The sequence below is a fragment of the Gorilla gorilla genome, chromosome 6 (genome assembly GCF_029281585.2).
Source record: "Gorilla gorilla gorilla isolate KB3781 chromosome 6, NHGRI_mGorGor1-v2.1_pri, whole genome shotgun sequence".
In the NCBI taxonomy this organism is placed as follows: domain Eukaryota; kingdom Metazoa; phylum Chordata; class Mammalia; order Primates; family Hominidae; genus Gorilla; species Gorilla gorilla.
In genome coordinates this window covers 155996046-156016697 of record NC_073230.2, presented here as the reverse complement: position 1 = coordinate 156016697, position 20652 = coordinate 155996046, and the positions used below count along the sequence as shown (strand labels likewise).

General features: G+C 36.7%; 1 protein-coding gene across 1 annotated transcript in view; it reads right to left on the bottom strand.

Annotated features, from left to right (window-relative positions):
- CNTNAP2 (contactin associated protein 2) overlaps positions 1–20652 on the bottom strand; it is a 2292243-nt gene that overhangs the window by 1363658 nt on the left and 907933 nt on the right. The window contains exon 4 of the mRNA XM_019031540.4: positions 1046–1193. Coding sequence (XP_018887085.3) covers positions 1046–1193 — 148 coding nt within the window. The remainder of the gene's footprint in view (positions 1–1045; positions 1194–20652) is intronic.

The following is a 20652-nucleotide window of genomic DNA, read 5'->3' as shown; positions in this document are numbered from 1 at the left end:
AGGAAAGTATATTTTACTAGGGAATTCATATTTTGAAGCCAATGTTTGCAAATCACGTGTTCGTAGATTAAATTTATACTATCTAGCAGTCTCACAAAGAGACAACAGCCACAACTGGAGATAATCTTGAAAGCAGTTCTGTGTTGGTATTGCCTTCACAGAAGCAAATAAGCAAAGATATATCCTCTCAAGAAGAATTCACCATCAACCTTGGCCCAGACAAATTTCCACAGATAAAATTTTAAAGAAATTGAGGTCACAGTAAAGAATATGGATAAGCACAAGCATAAGGATAAAAAGGACAGACAGGCAAACAGGATAAGAAGAAAAAGAGAGAGGAAGAGGAGTAGAAGAAAACAGGTACCATTTGCAAAAATTAGCAGAAACAATAGACAGAAGAATTATAATCCCCCAAATTCATATGTTGGAATCCTTAGATATATGCATAATGTATTTAAGAAATAACAAGGGAGATTTAAAATAGATTTAAGGGAAAATAACCTCTTTAGATGACCAAATCAATTTGAAAAAATAAATTAAATTTGGTAGAGAAAGCGTCATTGACTTTAAAACCCAGTGGTTGGCTTTAGTATAAGAATAGGCATAACTGAAGAGAGATACTTAGTGAACTCGAAGGAAGTTCTTCGAAATGTTTTCAAAACCCATAATAAAGACCCAAATACATAGAAAACAATATAGGTTTCCCCTTTTTAAATATTTCATAAGACAAGGCAATTTTATTAATAAGCTTTATTATTTAGTCTATTGAACAAAAAAAACTTTCCAAATCTTCAACCTAAAGTATAATTAAGATATATGACATGTCAGTCTCTGTACGTGTTTATAATATACATTTATAACATGCAAATAGAGAAACAACCTTTTATTATATATATACGTATCTATGCATAGATACATATATATGTAATTGAGAAGGTAGTTTATTGTCAGAGAAAGCAAGTAATGTTAAATAATTTAAAATAAAACAGCTTACTATTTAAATAAACATAAAACCTGCCACGAATTTAAACAATACGGTACTCACAGTAAGAACAGCCGTAAACTTCACTTCTGAGTCCAATGCGACCTTCTCCATTCCAATCCAGAGGCACTATGCGCACATAGCGGGCAATAATCGGATGCTGTAATTCGTGCCGGACCACACCATCAGAGTTAATGTTTCCAGGAAATGCCTGGAAAAGGAAATAGTATGTTAAAGATTGGGAAAAATACTTTAGAAACAATCATGTTCTCTATCTACTAGAATAAACACAAATGTCATCCAATGGTAGGGCTTGTGGTTTCTTACACCGTAAATAATTTGAAGAAAGCTGCTTCCTTACCCTTAATGTGAAAATAGGTCCAGTTTTAAATGGAAAACAGGTCAGATTTTCTGTGGGTCTTTTCATCCATGTAAATATACGTAAAAAGAATGAAAGACTAAATGGCATCCACTGTTGTGTTCCATACACATTGAAATGAGTTCTAATATTTTGCATTTAATTTATACAATAAATGATTTTTATAGCATCTAACCATATGTCTTGCTTTCTAAAATTCTCCTCCACATTTTCTCCCATAAAACCATTAGAAATTTAAAGATAACATTTCAACATTAGTGAGAGAAGAAGAACAATTGAACACGTTGTGAAGAGGTCAGGGTTTTCTACCTTTTATTGGAGTAAGACACATTTAGAGAATTTGTTCAATGGATCAGAAACATGTTAATTCAGTTTTTTTCATTATAGAAGATTCTGTCAAAAGAATAATTATCCATGAATTTTTATCTGATACTGAAAGTTCACATTGTCTTTTTTTTTATTTTATTTTTTTATTTTTTTCCTCTCAGCGGAGAACAAATGGATTTTTTGGGAGGCATACATAACGATCATTCAACAAGGATTTACAAACTATCCATTTCATAAGTTAGAGCAAGATAATATGGGATATTCAAGGATGTGTGAAACCATAGACTCGACTCTCAAAAAATTACCATCAAATGAAAAAGAAAATGTCAGTATAAAGTTATAATTCAAGGAAGATTTAAAGAAAGAAACTATTATATTTTAGAGGATATAATTCAAATAAATGAAAGCTTGTGCTATTTTAAACCTGAGCAGTTTCAGCTTCATATATGCATTCTAAATGTCCCTATAATAGACAAGTTGAGGCTTTAGCATTATCTTTTAGAAGATATTCTCTTTTTGATTTATTTAAATTATCTTATAATCATACAAATATGCATTCTAAATGTCCCTATAATAGATAACTTGAGGTTTTAGCCTTATCTTTTAGAAGATATTATCTTTCAGATTTAAATTATCTTAAAATCATACAAACAGAAATTTTAAAAATTATTTTTGAAATCATGAAAAGATGCAACACAGGCATTATATTACATTGTTAGTATGTTGTCTTCATTGCCTAAGGACTGAATTTGCTTCTATCTAAAACCAGGAGTTTTGTCTTTTAAAAAAATTATCTTTAATAATGATGTTTTAAAGTTAGACTACCAATACAAAGTAAAGAGCGAGAGATGTTTTTAATTAAAAAAAAATAAATACAGAGTAGCTTCGGAATTGAAAGCACTGGCTTAAGTTCATCCAAGCATCACAAATGCAAGTTTGTAGTAGATCTGTTATCCAACCCGCATTCCCTGGTCAAATTCCTGCGCTCCGAAATACAAAATGTGTAATGCAAGGCCTAGTAATTATAAGAAGTACACTGAAAGATTTCCTCCGCATTTAAACAATTTTATGTAACCTTTAGATGGTACCAGCAATCCACATAATGGATATTTAGTCTATAACATGGACAATTACATGTTTTAAAAATCGGGATGTTCTTCTGTGACGATTCCTGCTGTGCTCTTCTTGGTTTTCTCAAATGAGCTGCGTACTACCACTGCCTTTTAAAAATAGCCATACCCTTCTGTAATCCATAAAACTAAACTATTTGAGCAGTAGGTCTTGAATTTTAACACTTAATAGAGCATCCTCATTGCATCTTGCTGACACAATTTCATCAGAAAAAAAATTTCTAAAAAGACATTCTCTTTGTAGGTACTTTTCTAGCCAGCTGTTAGTTTTACAAAGAATCTAAAAATCTAATCAAGTATTCCATTAAACCATGGCTATATTTTCAGATCTCTATTGCGTTCTCTGACTTCAAATGCAAGAACAATTAGAATCCTTGACCAAAATCACTTGAATTAAATCTACAATTGGATATGGGTTAATCCAAAATTTATGATCTTAAATAATACTCAACAAAGGCCACCAAACAATTTCAACTTGAAAATTAACTATATGCTTAGCATGTTGCTAGGTTTTATGTCGATATTTAGAAAAACAACAAAAAAACTCTCCTGAAACACTGTCTCTAAGACATTTGCAATCTTATGAGGCCTAAAATAAAATCTAAAACGATATTGCAAAAGGCAGCATTAAAAGGAACTATGGAAGTGCATTATGTAACTAGTAATTTTACCTATATTTGGAGTTCCCTGAAGGCTATGTAATCAGGCAAATTCTACAGAGTTAGAGCTCAGCTGCATAGAAGGACAGAGTGGTGTTTGAAAGACAAGAGAGAAAGGGCATAGGATATATTGAAGAATAGGTTGGCATAAAGGAGGATTTCAGACCTAGGGTATAAGACCCAGAGTCCAGGGATAGTTATGCTGAAATTTTGCTTTGTATGGGTAACCTCTCTAGGACTTAAAAAAAAATACTTGTCCTTTCCCCTGTATGTCTCTCACAAAAAGATTTGATGCGCTTATTGGTAAAATGAATTTTTGAACTAAGATTGTAGATTCTCGGGAAACATGAACCAAGGGTGTTCAGGAATACACAAGGAATAGGAATAAAGACACAAGTCTGACTGGGAGAAAGTAGTTATGTTGAAAAAAATCATAAATGTTTTAACAGGTTCTGTCTGATTAGAGACAAAATAATATAGCATGTATTGTTGTTGTTGTTCTTGTTGTTAAGAAATGACAATAAAAGCCATATTAATGAGATCCAGGGCAATGGGAAATCATACTGGGAGCAACAAGATTAGCAACAAGTAATTGAAGGTCAACACCAATGTGGTGGTAGGGGCAATAAATAAATAAAAGACAGATTTGATATTTCAAAAGAAGAATTATTAACATCTTGAATGGAGGGAGTAGAAGATATAATCAACCTATTCCAAGATATTAGTGTGCAGGCATTGGTGACAGAAAAGGGAAGAGAGGGAATGATATGATGAACATTTATTGCTCGACTGCTCAGCAACCTCTTCCCTTTGAGTAATAGCATCTGGATTTTCTTTAAAAAGTTCACTCTTAATATTCTACTCTTCCCCAGGCGCAGTGGCTCACACCTGTAATCACAGCACTCTGGGAGACCAAGGTGGGCTGATCGCCTGAGGTCAGGAGTTCAAGACCAACCTGGCCAACATGCTGATACCCTATCTCTACCAAAAATACAAAAATCACCCAGGTGTGGTCATACACGCCTGTAATCCCAGCTACTTGGAAGGCTGAGGCAGGAGAATCACTTGAACCCGGGAGGCAGAGGTTTCAGTGAGTTGAAATCACGCCACTGTACTCCAGCCTGGGTGACAGAGCCAGACTCTGTCTCAAAAAAAAAAAAAAAAAAATCACTCTTAATCCATATGATGCTAGAGAGGCAGACACTCGTCCCTACCACCAGGGGTGGGCACCTAACTCAATGAGACTCAGTTTTAGCCCTTCTGCTAAAATGCTTCATTCATACATTTACTTACGTATTTATTCATTCACCATTCATTCACTCAGGAGATATTTGAGAGTCTTCTATGTAGCAGATATTGTTCAAATCAACAATGTAGACAGAGTTGCAGTTTTCATGGCATTTATATTATTAAACTACATAGTGAGCTTTTTTTCATAGGCTTGTTGGCCACTTTTGAAAAGTGTCTGTTCATATCCTTTTCCCACTTTTTAGCAGGGTTGCTTTACTCCTGTAAATTTGTTTAAGTTCCTTATCGATGCTGGATATTAGACCTTTGTCAGGTGCAAAGTTTGCAAATATTTTTCCCATTCTATAGATTGTGTGTTATACTCTGTTGACAGCTTCTTTTGCTGTGCAGAAGCTCTTAAGTTTAATTAGATCCCATTTGTCAATATTTGCTTTGTTATGATTGCTTTTCATGTCTTTGGCATGAAATCTTTGCCCATTCCTATGTCCAGGATGGTATTGCCTAGGTTGTCTTCCAGAGTTTTTATAATTTTGGGTTTTACATTTAGGTTTTGGAGAAAAGGAAATACTTATACACTGTTGGTGAGCATGGAAATTAGTTCAACCATTGTGGAAAGCAGTATGAAGATTCCTCAAAGAGCTAAAAGAAAAACTACCATTTGACCCAGCAATCCCATTACTGGGAATATACTCAGAGGAATATAAATCATTCTACCACAAAGACACATGCATGCAAATGTTCATTATAGCACTATTCACAATAGCAAAGACATAGAATCAACCCAGATTGGATGAAGAAAATATGCTACATACACAACATGGAAAATTACACAGCAATAAAAAAGAATGAGATGGAGCTGGAGTCTATTATCCTTAGCAAACAAATGCAGGAACAGAAAACCAAATACCATATGTTCTCATTTGTAAGTGGGAGCTAAATGATGAGAACTAATAAACACAAAGAAGGAAACAACAGACACTGGGGTCTCCTGGAGAGTGGAGGGTGGAAGGAGGGAGAGGAGCAGAAAGGATAACTATTGGGTACTGGGCTTAATACCTGGGTGATGAAATAATCTGTACAACAAACCCCTGTCACGTGAGAGTTTACCTGTGTAACAAACCTTCACATGTACTCCCAAACCTGAATATGTATCTATATATATACACATACACACATACATATATATGTATACCTACACATACAATACTGACACTATGTTATATGTAATATGTACATATTGTTATATATGTTTTTATACGTAAATCCTATAATTATACAATTACATATATAGTTTATGCAAAGGCCAGAAAGGCAAATGGCATGAGCATACTGTGCCTGTTTGTGGGGGCAGCAAGGAAGTCAGTATTGTTGGAAGAGTGTGAAGAAGGAATGAACAGGGGAGAAGATGGAGATGTCAAGGACAGAATGAGGAGGGCCTGTACATTATGATCGCGCTCTAGATTTCATTTATGTGTGCTGGAAGGAAATCTACTGGAGAGTTTTAAGCAAGAAAGTTATACATCTTATAATTTTTAACAATGAAAGCACTAAAATCCCCCTCTCTGAGTAAAGAGAAATTCCTAAGAAGATAGTAGAAGACAATTGCATAATGTAAAACACAAAATGATAGATGAAATAACATGGTCACAAGTGCTTCAGAGGTTGTTTAGGGAGGAGAGGTTTGGAACAGTGGTGTGGAAGAACAGCAGGACAGCTACCGCACCTTGGGATCTCCAATGCACCGTGAGTGAAAAGAAAACAAACAAAACTGCAGAAATGGAGGTGCTCTTCCCACTGAGCTTCTGTTGGCCATTTTGATATTACAAAGGAGTGGAAGTCAGAGAAAGACAAAGTAAGCACATCTGCGATGACATCATTTGAGAAATCTAAATCCAGAGCTTGCTAAGGTGTTTTGGATTATTTGATCTGTTTCCTTATTTGTTTGTTTCTGAGCAACTGAAATAACATTGACTAATACAACAATATTTGAAGGGAAAGATAATTAGTGAAGATTTAGATATACTGCGTTTGAGATTTCACCAGCAAAATTAAAAGATGTTATGGACATTTGAGGTTTAGAATAATAGTGCTTTACCTAACGTTTGCCTTTGCTTTACTTATGGAAAAATGCATGCTATATATTTTCTTCAGGATTCTCAAAATCAATAGTTTGTGCTTCCGTTGTTATTTTTATTATTATATTTTATTTTTAGAGACAGGGTCTGGCTCTATCACCCAGGCTAGAGTACAGTGGCACAGTCATAGCTAACTGTAACCCTTGAATTCCTGTGATCAAACGATCCTCCCACCTTAGCCTCCTGAGTAGCTAGGACTATAGGTGTGTGCCAATAGATTGTGATTTTTCCACTTCTTTCATCCAAGCATATTGAGATTTAAGACATTTTCCTAACTGAAGCTTTAAACATTTCAAAAGAATACCATAGGCATGAACCATCGATTTTCTTGAATACAAAGCTGTAAATATATGTGAAATGTCTCCATAAATATCAGTATTTGATAAGGTAGGAAACATAAAAGGAGGTGTAGCCGTTGATTTAATAAAAACAATGTCTAACATTTATGTATCTATTATTTAAACGGTTCTAGTATAGTCTGTATTGTTTGTGCCTCAAAGAAAACTCTAAAATTGTCAGGGATGCTATTTTTTCAAATCAGGAAACAGACTCAGACAAGTTGGCCAACATGGTGAAACCCCGTCTCTGCTAAAAATACAAAAAATTAGCCAGGCATGGTGGCATGCACCTGTAATCCCAGCTACTCAGGAGGCTGAGGCAGGAGAATCACTTGAACCTGGGAGGTGGAGGTTGCAGTGAGCCAAGATTGCACCACTGCACTCTGGTCTGGACAACAAGAGCGAAACTCCATCTCAATTAAAAAAAAAAAAAAAAAGGGGGAAAAAAAAAACAAAAACTGGATGTCGAATACCTAGTAAAGACAAACTTGGGACAAAGTAACAAGTTCTTCCACTCTCTTCATTTGAGAATCAAATTGTCAACTAGAAATAAATATCTTCCCATTTATGTATAATATATTTTATTTTTGATATTTAATGTTATATATTTGAATATCAAATTTAAAGTCTCATGGATACTTTTTATCATATCGCTTTTCAGATGCACATTTGATTTCTGGTCTATTTATTAGATAGTACATCATGTGTTCATATTTTACTTCTCTCCTTATTTTTTATTTCTACAAATTTTTACAAAATCGATATTATGTTTTCTCACACATTTACCTAAATCAAGCTTCTTTTGTGATTATCAGCACCCAAAGTACTCTGCAGTTTTAATGCAAGTAATTTAAAAGTTTGAATGACACTGTTTCCTAAAAGGAAAGAAGAATTTGTCAGCTAGGGGGCATCTTATTTAGTAAATACTAAAGGAAAGAATAAACTATCATAGGTCTTGAAAAGGAGCATTTTTTCATATCACTTGGCTCTTTTAAAAACTCATTTACAGTTTTTCATATAGGTGTGAAAAGGAAAAAAGATATACAGCTGACTTTTTATACAATCTTTAAGATTTGGAAACCTGCATCAAAAATTAAAAACTTAAAGCAAAGTTGAATCTTTCTTGCATAGAACAATACTCTTTATAATTAAACCTTCATTTAGACAAATAGTATACAAGTGCTTTGCAGATACATAAAAAATGCCAGCCAAATTTATCATTGAAAGAATAAAAAATCCATTTACAACAACTTGTGAATTTCATGTTCTGGCTATTAAATCTCTCTTAGAGGCAGTGATTTGTATATATGCTTAGAATAGGGTTTATTATCATAATTAAGATAGCATATATGTATCTCTCAAAACTTGATGTTAAGGAAAGTTAAAATCATATAATAAAATGATAAACCTATGGTTCTACTTTTAGAGTTCTTGTCTTATAAATTGTACAAATACATACCAAAATTTAGAACTTTTTTAACATATTGTAAGTCATCCACAATGTTAATTTTAGAATAAACATCCCTGAAGTTTTAATAACTGAAAATTTTCCACTAGGTGCACTGTTTTTTCTAGCTAAAACAATATTTCAGATGGTCTAAGAGGTAGTGAAGAAAAGCATTTCTGCAAAGTACCCCACAGTAAATATTTTAGGTTTTGCAGGTCACATGCCCCTCTGTCCCATATTATTCTTTCTTTTTAATATATCTGTGAAATGTAAAAATTATTCATAGCTCACAAACTTTAAAAGAACAGGCATGGATAAGATTTGTCCCATGGGCTACAGTTTGCCAGCCCATGGACTAAGAGTCTTTGAAATTAAATCTTTCTTGCAAGTTAGATAGGATGCACAAGTCTAAGACTTTCCAGCCAGTTGACATTTAAGAACCAGTAAACTTTGGAAAAGTATTTTGTAATCACTTGGAAAATATAATTTATCAAACTGGAGGAGACTATATAAAGTATTAGAAGTATGCTATGTATGATGCGTGAACTAACATTTTCTCAAATTTACTATTATGGGGTTTGAAGTGTAACACAATTTATTTTATGATAAGAATAAGTATATTTATTCCTAACTAAATCCTCACTTTTTAGGAGACCTAACATAAAAGATCACAAGCTCCTATAGCGAATGAATGAGACTCTGTATCTTCATGTAAAGGTTTTACTTAAGACTAAAAAAAAGTGCCTAAAACAATTAGCTATTGTGTAACTAAATCTAGGAAGAGCTTTTCGCTACTGACAACAGGTCTCATAGGTGGGAACTTATGTGAGAATGACTTGAATGTTTCCTAAAGCGAGAGATCTTACTTGCTTAAAACATAAAATGACTCTGTGGCATTGAAACACATATTGACTATTCTTTATGTTAATATACTAAACCTGTGATCTTTACAATCACTTCCTTTTAATTGAAATTTTATTTCTTGCCAGATTTTAGATTTTATTTTCCCCATGCTAACAACTTATATCAAAATGTAAAAATAGATTTTCCATTTTGCGGCCTTGATGTGAGTTTCCAGGACTAGTTATATTCCCTGCTGAGGCAGGAAGATAAGAAGGACCTTCTTAAAATACTGCACCTGTTACCCTTCCAATCTGGCCTCTTCCCCTGGAGTCTCTGCTCATTAGTTTTATCTGGCTGGCCTTCCACATCTTGTAGGACTCAGCTCAGACAGCACTTCCTGACAGGAGGGACCTTGCCTCGCCAACCCTCAATCCCCTTGTTCCATAGGGTGCCTCATAGTAGGAGATCAGCAGGACTTTTTATCTGAGCACCAGTCAGGACTCTACTGATTAAAGCAGGATCTGGTCAAAACAGAATGCGATATGGGAGGAGGGCAGAGAAGTGCTGGATAGAGAAGGGCAGGGTCCCTGGCGAGGGCTCCACCCTGGGGCCTGTGCCCACGGAACTAAGTGCAGACAGGCATTTCTGTTTTTGCGCTCACATGTTGCATTTTCTAAGACCACTCTGGCCCGCCACACCCTTCATCCTATGCCTACAAAAACCCTGAGACCCTAGTGGAAACAGACACAAGTGTCTGGACATCGAGAGGAGCAGAGGAGTGGAAAAGCACACCGGATTCAGCCAAGGGACGCTGGAGGAGAGTCTGGCAGCTGGGTGGCCCAGCTCCAGGGGAGGACCAGCTTCCCACTCCATCCCCCTTCTGACCTCCCCATCCACCTCGCTGAGACCTGCCTCCATTCAATAAAACCTTACACCCATTCTTGAAGCCCACATGTGATCCGATTTTTCTGATACACCAAGGCAAGAACCCAGGGTACAGAAAGTTCTCTGTCCTTGCAGTAAGGCAGGGGGTCTAATTGAACCGATTAACACAAGCCACCTGCAGATGGCAAAACTAAGAGAGCACAAGGTAACACACACCCACCAGGGTTTCAGGAGCTGTAAACACTAAACCCTAGACACCGCCATGGGGTTGGAGCTCCATGACATGCCCGTCTGCATGCTCTCCCGATGGGTTTGAGCAGGGGAGCACTGAAGAAGTGAGCCACACCCCTATCACATGCCCTGTGAGGAGGAGAAGGTAAAACTCCCGTTTCAAATGCAGAAAATAAACCAGCTAAAACCAAGATGGCAAAGAAAGCAACCTCTAGTTGTCCTCATTGTTTGTTATCCACAAATTATATTTCATTAGCTTGCTAAAAGGCACTCCTATCAGCACTAAGACAGTTTACAAATGCCATGGCAATGCCAGGAAATTACCTTACATGGTATAAAAAGAGAGGAATCCTTGGTTCCGGGAAGTCCCCACTCCTTTTCTAGAAAATTCATGAATTACCTGGCCCTTATTTAGCATATAATTAAGGAGTAGTTATAAATATAGCTAGCCAGCAATCTACAAGTGCTACTCTGCATATGTCCTGCTCTGTCTATGGAGCAGCCATTTTTCCCTACTCTGTTACTCTAATAAACTTGCTTTGCTTGCACTTTATTCTGTTGGCGTACTCTTGAGTTCTTTCCTGTATGAAGCCAATAACTCTCCTGGCTAAGCCCCAATTTGGGAGTTTGCCTGTATCAAGAGCATCCTGTGTTTTTTTTTTTTTTCTCTTCACTCAATTGTGATTATTTCATTATGTTTTTGATTAACTCCCTAACTGATTCAGAAGTATGTAAGTCAGCTGTGAGATTTCAGACCATACCTCTTTGGTCCCTGTGTATCTGATGACCACAGTGTTCAGTGGTCAATAAATGTGCTTAAGTAAATGAATATAAATGTGCATTTCCAAATTCCCATCTATCTATATTTCATAGGTCTTGTTATTTCTGGATGTACAAAAACCAGTTCTATTACCACTGGTAGTTAAAAAAACCATATATTTGATAATATCTTACAGGAAAAAAAATAGAGCATGCTAGACTGACTCAAAAAGACACCAGGGTAATGTGTAAGGGTTTCCTAGTTGTAGGGGGATGTCGTTATAATTATGTAATGTGGCTAGATGTCAGAGATCATGGGATAAAAAGAAAACAATCATGGAAAAATCTGGAGAGAATTGCCAGGAGAGATGTAAAAATTAACCCCCCACCCCAATCAAATTTAGCTTGTTCACTTGGGTAATTCACTTGAACTATGCTAAAAATACACTCTTTTTTATTGCAAAATCATGTCAAACCTTGCAAGACATGCCAACATATTCCATATATACATATATGCAGCAATATCCTCTCTAGACCCTACTGCTCTTGACCCAAATAAATACATCTTGTCTTCTTAACGTTGTCAATGTTGTGAAAGCATTTTAGAATAATCGTACTAGAAGCATTAAGAACAGCATTATTTTGCAAGCAATAATTTGACTTTGAAAATTAATAAAGTAAAATCTTAAAAATCTGATTCTTGATTCCTTCTCTTTATTCTTTAGGGGCACCACATGATGATGGTATTCAATAGGTTTCATTCTTTGTGATCATTTGTTCTCAGCCTACTCAACAAGTGGACTGTCTTTTTAATGGCTTTATTGCCTCCCATAGTTTATTTATCTTCAGTCTAAGTCACTGGCAGAAGAACCATCGATTCCTTTCTTACTCTCTGACTCCCTCTTCTTCCTTCTCTCCAACTTCCTTCCTTTTTCTCTCTCCTTTTTTTCTTTCTTTCCTTCCTTCCATCTTTCTTTTCTTCTTCATTTCCTTCCTCCCCTCCTTTCTTGTTTCCTTCTTTCCAGTAGTTTACTATAATACATGATTGATTTTTGCCCACATCACATTTCAGTATAGAAAGAAAAGGACAGAGGAGCACTGTTCCACATAGTCATTCAGGGATCCAGGCTCACTTCATTTGGTTTTTGTCATCAACATCTGACTCTCAAGTCCACCACAGAAACAGAAGACAAACATATAGGAATGAACTTAGGATTTATGGCCAGATTTGATAGAGAAAATATCACTTCTGCATACATTCCATTGGTCATGTATCATATTGATCTTAACCTTAGTGTCCAAGAGACTGGAATATGTGCCACAGAAGGAAAGTGAAACAGATTTGATAAATGCATAGTGGGGTTACTTGATGCTCATCCTGAAATTCTGTGCTTACCTATATCATAATACTTTTTATAATGAATAGTAAAATTATAATGTTTATTATTTGATCTCTCAGTGAAACTGCAGACTGTTCAGGGAGCAATACATCATTTTTTTTAAAAAAGAATGATAAATTTTAATACAGTAAACTGAAAACCAGTGAATAGTTTGATTAGTTTTGAGAAATGTGATCACCCACGTGACCCTCACTCCCTATCAAGATATAGAACATTTTATTATCCCAGAAATTAGTCTCATCAATCCCCTCAGTCAGTATTCTTTTCAATTAATGCCACTCCTCACCATGTGCATACACTTTTCTGATTTCTATAACCATAGTTAATTTTGCCTTTTGTTTTGACAGAGTCTTTTTCTGTTGTCCGGGCTGGAATGCAGTGGCATGGTCTCAACTCACAGAAACCTCCATCTCCCAGGTTCAAGTGATTCTTCCACCTCAGCCTCCTGAGTAGCTGGGACTACAGGCACAGGTCACCACGCCCGGCTAATTTTTGTATTTTTACTAGAGATGAGGTTTCACCACATTGCCCAGGCTGGTCTGGAACTCCTGACCTCAAGTGATCTGCCCACCTTGGCCACCTAAAGTGCTGGGATTACAGGCATGGGCCTCTGCACCCAGCCAATTGTGACTTTTCTTGAAATTCATAATAAAGTAATCAAACATCACTGGCTTCTTTCACTCAGAACAATTTTGTTAAGATTCCCTCATATTGTTATTATCAGTAGCACATTTCTATTTTTTTGTGTACTGTTTCATTGTCTAAGTTTACTATAACCTGTACCCATTTTTGTATTGATAGATACTGGGATGTTTCCAGGTTTTTTTATTATTATAAATAAAATTGCTGTGAGCATTTGTTATAAATGCCTAGGAGAAGAATTTCTGGATTATAGAATGGATGCATATTTGAATTTCTAAGATATTGACAAATAAATTTTTTCAGATGATAATCTAATATAGCATCAGAAATCTATTTTAAATTTTACTAAAATATATTATTTTTCTTTCGAAACCTCCTATAATTTTTTCTTTAGCCTTCATGTCAAGCCATAAGAAAGGATGAAAATAATTAGATAAATGCTATCCATTTTGTGATATTTTAAATAAATATTTAGGCAAACAGAAAAACAAATGTAACATTATCAATCTTGGCAATGTTAAAATACAACCTAAGAAGCAGAGGTTTGGAGGTAGAAATGGATACGAAAATGTAGAAGAAATAATGTGGTAAATAATATACTCATCTTCCAAGTGAAGAGTCAAATTATATTACCAAAATTTGACAGAAGAGTAGACCTATTTGTAAGTATATTATTAAATGTAATAAAATTAACCAATAGAGAATTAAAAATATTTATTATACTTTTTTTGAGGCATGGTCTTGCTCAGTAGCCCAGGCTGAAGTGCAGTGGTGTAATCACAGCTCACTGCAGCCTCTAACTCCTGGGCTCAAGCAATCCTCCCACCTTGGCCTCTTAAAGTGCTAGGATTACAGACATGAATCATCATGCCTGGCCTTAATATAACTTCTAAAAATAGTCAGGTGTGTGGAAAAGTAAGTCAGCTACTAGTAATTGACCCAAGAAGTCATTAACCAATAGGTAAATTCTACATTTATAAGTGAACAAATTGATATAAAAGTATAAAGGGAGAGTGGAATAGGAAATAAGAAGATATTGGGGAAAAAGAACTTTGCCGTTAAATGAACTTATTTCTCTACAAATTGATTAAAAATACTTATCTATGTACTAGCTTGATAAAAATATGAAAAACCAAAAACAATTGTTGCATAGGAGGGTGTCTAAAAATTTGGCTTTAAAATTTCTGGTATATCACATAAATGCAGACAGAATTAGTTTCAAGGTTCATCTTAAATAAAATCTAACCAGTTGCTTGAAGAAGCGTAATACTCAAGGTTCTGAGCCCAGAAAGAAACTTCCCAAATCCTCACATAAAAGAAACTATGCTACATAAAGAATTAAGTGTTCAAGAAAATCCGTATAAAAACAGCAACAAATTTCATAGGAAATACATTACAGTTTTCCTCAATGTAGCCCCAGGGAAAAATGCCAAACCTCAACTCAGTAAACACAAATTTATAGCAGTACCCAACACTTTTGATGCAGATATTCAGCTCCCTACTGACAAGCTTACTCTAGAAATTGTTTACAGTATCTAGAAGAACAGATAGATTACACTGCCCTCACGTTATCCTCCAAAACCATTGCTTTTCGCAGGTATTTGTTAAGTATTAATGGCAGCAAATATGATAATATACTCTTTGGAAAGTACTTGGGATAAAATATTTTTCTGAATGTGGAACCAAGTGCTTTTTATAAGCATACAATCAACAAAATTATCAAGTTTTAGTTAATGTGAGAATTATTTGTGATAGCAAGGTAAATTACCATCTTTTTATCTTTTTCAAAATGTGAAATTCTTTAGTTGGATAAATTTCTGCCATGAAATATTAATAATTCTAATACTAAATGTAATCTCTGATTTGAGCATTAACAATTTTACTCTTCCTCAATTTCATATGCTTCCATTTTTATTATCTATTGGATGATTAATACCACGTAATGTTTCTTCAAAATATAGAAGAGCCAAAATAAGTGACAATTCTTGGGTCTACAGAAGCCATTTTTTCCAATATATTTGGATTTCATCTTTCCTGGGAAGAAAAAAATAAAACCCTTTTTACATTATGTTTCTCCATTTGTACTATGTCTCCATTTGTACTATGTCTGGTTTTCTATTCCCTTTCACTGCAAAACTTCTCTAATAAATGGTGTTTGCTCTGTTTTTCCCTCCTCTTCCATGCTCTCTTTAAGCTTTAGCAATTTGTTCGTTGCTGTTTCTTCTTTCAAATCAAATCAGAAAAATCACTGATGATAATGAGATAACTGATGATAATGAAATAATCTTTTTTAAAATTCTTCTTGAATATCTCCCTTAGTCATCTTCTCCTGGAATCTTTCTCACTCAAGAATATATCTTAGGCCAGGTGCAGTGGCTCACGCCTGTAATCCCAGCACTTTGGGAGGCCGAGGCGGGTGGATCATGAAGTCAGGAGATGGAGACCATCCTGGCTAACACGGTGAAATCCCGTCTCTACTAAAAATACAAAAAATTAGCCGGGCGTGGTGGCGGGTGCCTGTAGTCCCAGCTGCTCGGGAGGCTGAGGCAGGAGAACGGCGTGAACCTGAGAGGCGGAGCTTGCAGTGAGTCGAGGTCGCACCACTGCACTCCAGCCTGGGTGACAGAGCGAGACTCCGTCTCAAAAAAAAAAAAAAAAAAAAGAACGTATCTTATTTTGCATATGTCTGTTTGATCTGTGATTGCTTCTCCTTTATCTTCATTGCATTTTTCTTCTTCTTCTATGGATTATTAAAGGTCATGCTGTTCTCGCTACTTTCTCACAAGTGACATCATCTGCTTTTTTGTCTTCAAATGTAAGTTCAACAGGAATATTTTGCTTATTCCTGTTATTTTGTTATTATCTGTTTCCTTCACTACCTAGATTTATTTTCTGACCTCCTGAGAGCCTGGTAGCTTTGTGCACAATCAGTCCAATCTAGAAATATCTCAAATGTGTATTTACTGACAAACGGATTAATAAAGCGTGGTCTAGCCACAGTCTACTACCCAACTGGCCTTCTTCCACAGTCTAACAAGGGACAAATCCTACTTGGGCTGTTTAATCCCATCTTCTCCTCTAACTCTATTCTCCCTTGTTCCATTAGCTATACCTCTACGGTGCCCCTGTAATCCTTAACATCTCTCTCGGCCTCAACCCTTTTAATGAAACAAGCCTAAAGTCTTGATTTCAGAGAAAAAATAAAGAAAATAAACTCCACCAAATGTCTTTTAACTAACTCACCTTTCCAACTCACTTCTTCAGTTACAGTATTGCATTATTTTGTATTGACCTCCCAAACTTCTTGAAGAGACAATTTCATATCCAAACTTTCAAGGATAGAAGCTCATTTCCATCTCTCTTCTATTGTGCTACAATTAGTCTTCTGCACTAATAAAGTGAAATCTAAGCCTTCTTTATTAGTTTTAACCCTAAGGAACCTTTTTGGTGCAGTTGATATTCTTGTAATGCCTTCTTCTCCATGAGACTGTGATCCCATTTGTATTCTTGGACAAGAACGGCTGACTTTTTCAACTCAACCTCCTTCTACGAGGTCTCATTCCAATCTAAATATTGGAGACTGATTCCCATATCCACATCTCCAGCCCTAAGTTGGATTTTGAGATCTAGGCCTGAATTTCCAACTCTCTATTAAACATCTTTATTTGAATGGCTACAAGATGTTAAAAAAATGCCTTTTCATCATCAAAACTGTGTTTATTTTCTATTTTCCACCCACACCATTTGCTGATGCTGCCATCCTCCTAGTTCTCCAGCCAGAATCTCTGTCGTGTCCATGGCTCTTGTTCTTCCTCACTCACATTCACAATGTCCCAGGTGCTGGAGGTCCTGCCTCTCCAGTAACGGCTTTTCACGAGTCTGGCCACTGTATTTGGCCAAACCCTCCTTCTCCCCTGAGAGCTCTTAGAATGCTCTCCCTGCTTCCAGTCTCTCCTCCAATTCACTTTATAAACTATCCAAAAGGGAAATCTTTTTAAATGAAAATCTCAGTCTGTGAGAACCTAATTACTTAACCTAAAATATAGATGCAGGTTGCCTTTTGTTCATACGTTGCCAACTCAATAAGTTGAAATAATAATTTGCAAAATTATCACCCTATGTTTTGTTTAAGGAATACTGAATGATTCACTTAACAGATTCTTTTCAACAAATTAACATAATTGACTTAACTGAAGAAATATGTTTGTTATATTGGTGTCATCCACATACAAACATTAGGTTGCTTTTAGAATTTGAGTTAAGTAGCTGGTTATACAGCTTCTGATTTACAGAAGATCTATGCAGTTTCCATCTTTTCTTTTGTAATGAAAGATTATCCACTTCTTGTGCAATGTGATGGGTATTACTTGAGTGATGCTATATTCCCTTGTACATATGAAAATTTTATTTGTTTTCTAAGCTGAATAATATAAAACTTCAAATAGATGGCCACAACTTTAACTTCTGAACACATTTTCCTCAATTAAGGGGAAGAAAGAATGACATGAGGAATAGAGCACACACTGAAGATAAGTAAGTCCCCTGATGCAAAGCTATTGTCTTAAAATGTTATCCAGAGCAAGTTTTTTTTTCTTTTTCTTTTTTTTTTTTTTTTTTTGGTTCTGTTTTGTTTTGTTTTTCCTCCTGGAGTAATCACGTGTGATAGATGCAGGTTTGCAATAATTTTAAGGACTTTTTTTTTTTTTTTTTTTTTTAGCACTGAGACAAAGCTAATAAGCAATGGGTTTTGTTAGCCAATTACATGCAAACAGAGATTCTGAGGAATAAAGAAGTAGAGAGCTTATTTTGAATCTGCCTTTTTGAATAAGTATACCAAAAAGCGCCCCCTCAAATCAAGGAACAAGCCTTAATAGCCATTAGCTTATTTTGAGAATAAAACAGTGGTAATCAAGTCTATTTTATTCAAGTTCTCTTTGGAAAATATCCTGTGAAACTAACCAGGAGACATGTAGGCATGATAGCATCCTGGGGAAAAATAAAAAGAAAATGAAAGAAAATCTCTAACAGAAAAAAAAAAGACATTCCAAGAATGAACTCAGTGTTATTTGAGATGATGTATTCATTTCCATATTTAAGTATTATTATAAATATGAAGGAAACATTTTTGAATTCTATAAGTAAAATTCTAAAACATTTTATATTTCTTAACAAAAATTAAATCGATGGAAAAAGCATATGTCATTCATGTTTTTCATTTATTTAGATGTGGTAATATTTTGTTAGTCTAAAAAGCAAACAAAATTATACTTTTGGATCCTATCATCTTATTTATATATTTTTGATATTAGTATTCTACTGTCATTTCTTTCTCCTCAGATACAATCTATGTTTCACACAAACACCTATGCATTATAATGCTTTCATACGTATCTCAGGATCCTATCTTCAATTTTATATACACTATGAACTTTCAAACAATGTAAATACATTTATATTTTGAAATCCATAAAAATGATGTCAGGCTGGGCACGGTGGCACCCAGCACTTTGGGATGCTGAGGCAGGTGGATCACTTGAGGTCAGGCATTCCAGACCATCCTGGCCAACATGGTGAAACCCTGTCTCTACTAAAAAGGCAAAAATTAGCCGGGCGTGGTAGCACACACCTGTGATCCCAGCTACTCAGGAGGCTGAGGCATGAGAATTGCTTGAGCCCAGGAGGTGGAGGTTGCAGTGAGTCCAGATCGTGTCACTGCATTTCACCTTGGGTGATCTCAACAAATTAAAAAATATATAAAAATTTAAAAAAAAACAACAGCAACACACCTGTATGTCAAACAAGCACATGCATTTAGCTATCTGAGATATATACATGTAATGTATAAACACACATACAGAATGAGAGAGATAGGGACTTTAAATCTACATAATAATCTGTAAGTTTGATGGGTTTTGCCTTTATTTTTTAATTTGAAATAATTTTAGACTCACATAGTAGTTGCAAAAATAGTTGATGGTACGGTTTGGATATGTATCCCTGCCCAAATCTCATGTGGAATTGTAATTCCCAGCGTTGGAGGTGGGACCTAGTGGGAGGTGATTGGATGATATGGGAGGTTTCTTTGCCCTTGCCCTCCCCTCCCCACTTTCTTCTCCCCGTCCCCCTCCCCTCCCCTCCCCTCCCCTCCCCTTCCTCCCCTCCCCTCCCCTTCCTCCCCTCCCCTCCCCCTCCTCCCCTCCCCTCCCCTCCCCTTCCTCCCCTCCCCTCCCCTTCCTCCCCTCCCCTCCCCCTCCTCCCCTCCCCTCCCCCTCCTCCCCTCCCCTCCCCTCTCCCCTTCCCCCTCCTCCCCTCCCCTCCCCTCTCCCCTTCCCCCTCCTCCCCTCCCCTCCACCTCCTGCCCTCCTCCCCTTCCCCCTCCTCCCCTCCCCTCCCCCTCCTGCCCTCCTCCCCTCCCCCTCCTGCCCTCCTCCCCTCCCCCTCCTCCCCTCCCCCTCCTCCCCTCCCCCTCCTCCCCTCCCCCTCCTCCCCTCCCCTCCTCCCCTCCCCTATCCCCCTCCCTTCCCCTCCCCTCCCCTCCCCCCCCTTTCTTCTCCCTGCCCCCCTCCCCTCCCCTCTCCTATCCTTTCCTTTCTTTTCTTACACATTCTGACTCTGTTTCCCAGGCTGGAGTGCAGTGGCGTGATTCCGGCTTACTGCAACATCTGCTTCCCGGGTTCAAGCGATTCTCTTGTCTCAGCCTCTGGAGTAGCTGGGATTACAGGGGCGTGCCACCACAACCGGCTAATTTTTTGGTATTTTTAGTAGAGATGGGGTTTCACCATGTAAGTCAGGCTGGCCCTCAACTCCTGACCTCAAGTGATCCACTTGCCTCAGCCTCCCAAAGTGCTAGAATTACAGGCTTGAGCCACGGCGCCCGGCCACATACGGGTGCTTTCTAATGGTTTAGCAAGATCCTCCTTGGTCGCGATAGTGAGTTCTCATGTGATGTGATCGTTTAAAGTGTGGGGCACCTCCCCCTTACTCTCTTCCTGTTAGTCCAATCATCAGAAGCACCTGCTTCCCCTTCACCTTCCGCCATGATTGACAGTTTCCCGAAGCCTCTCCAGAAAGTGAGCAGATGCTAGCACCATGCTTCCTCTTCATCCACTGAGGAGGGAGTTTCCAATTGCATGCTTGTTTCTCTCCCTACATGTGCTAACATTAGTTTAGAAATTTTATATCATTTTGAGACCAAAAAAATCAACTCTGAGGTATAAATTTTGATAGTGCAAGGACCCATTCATCAT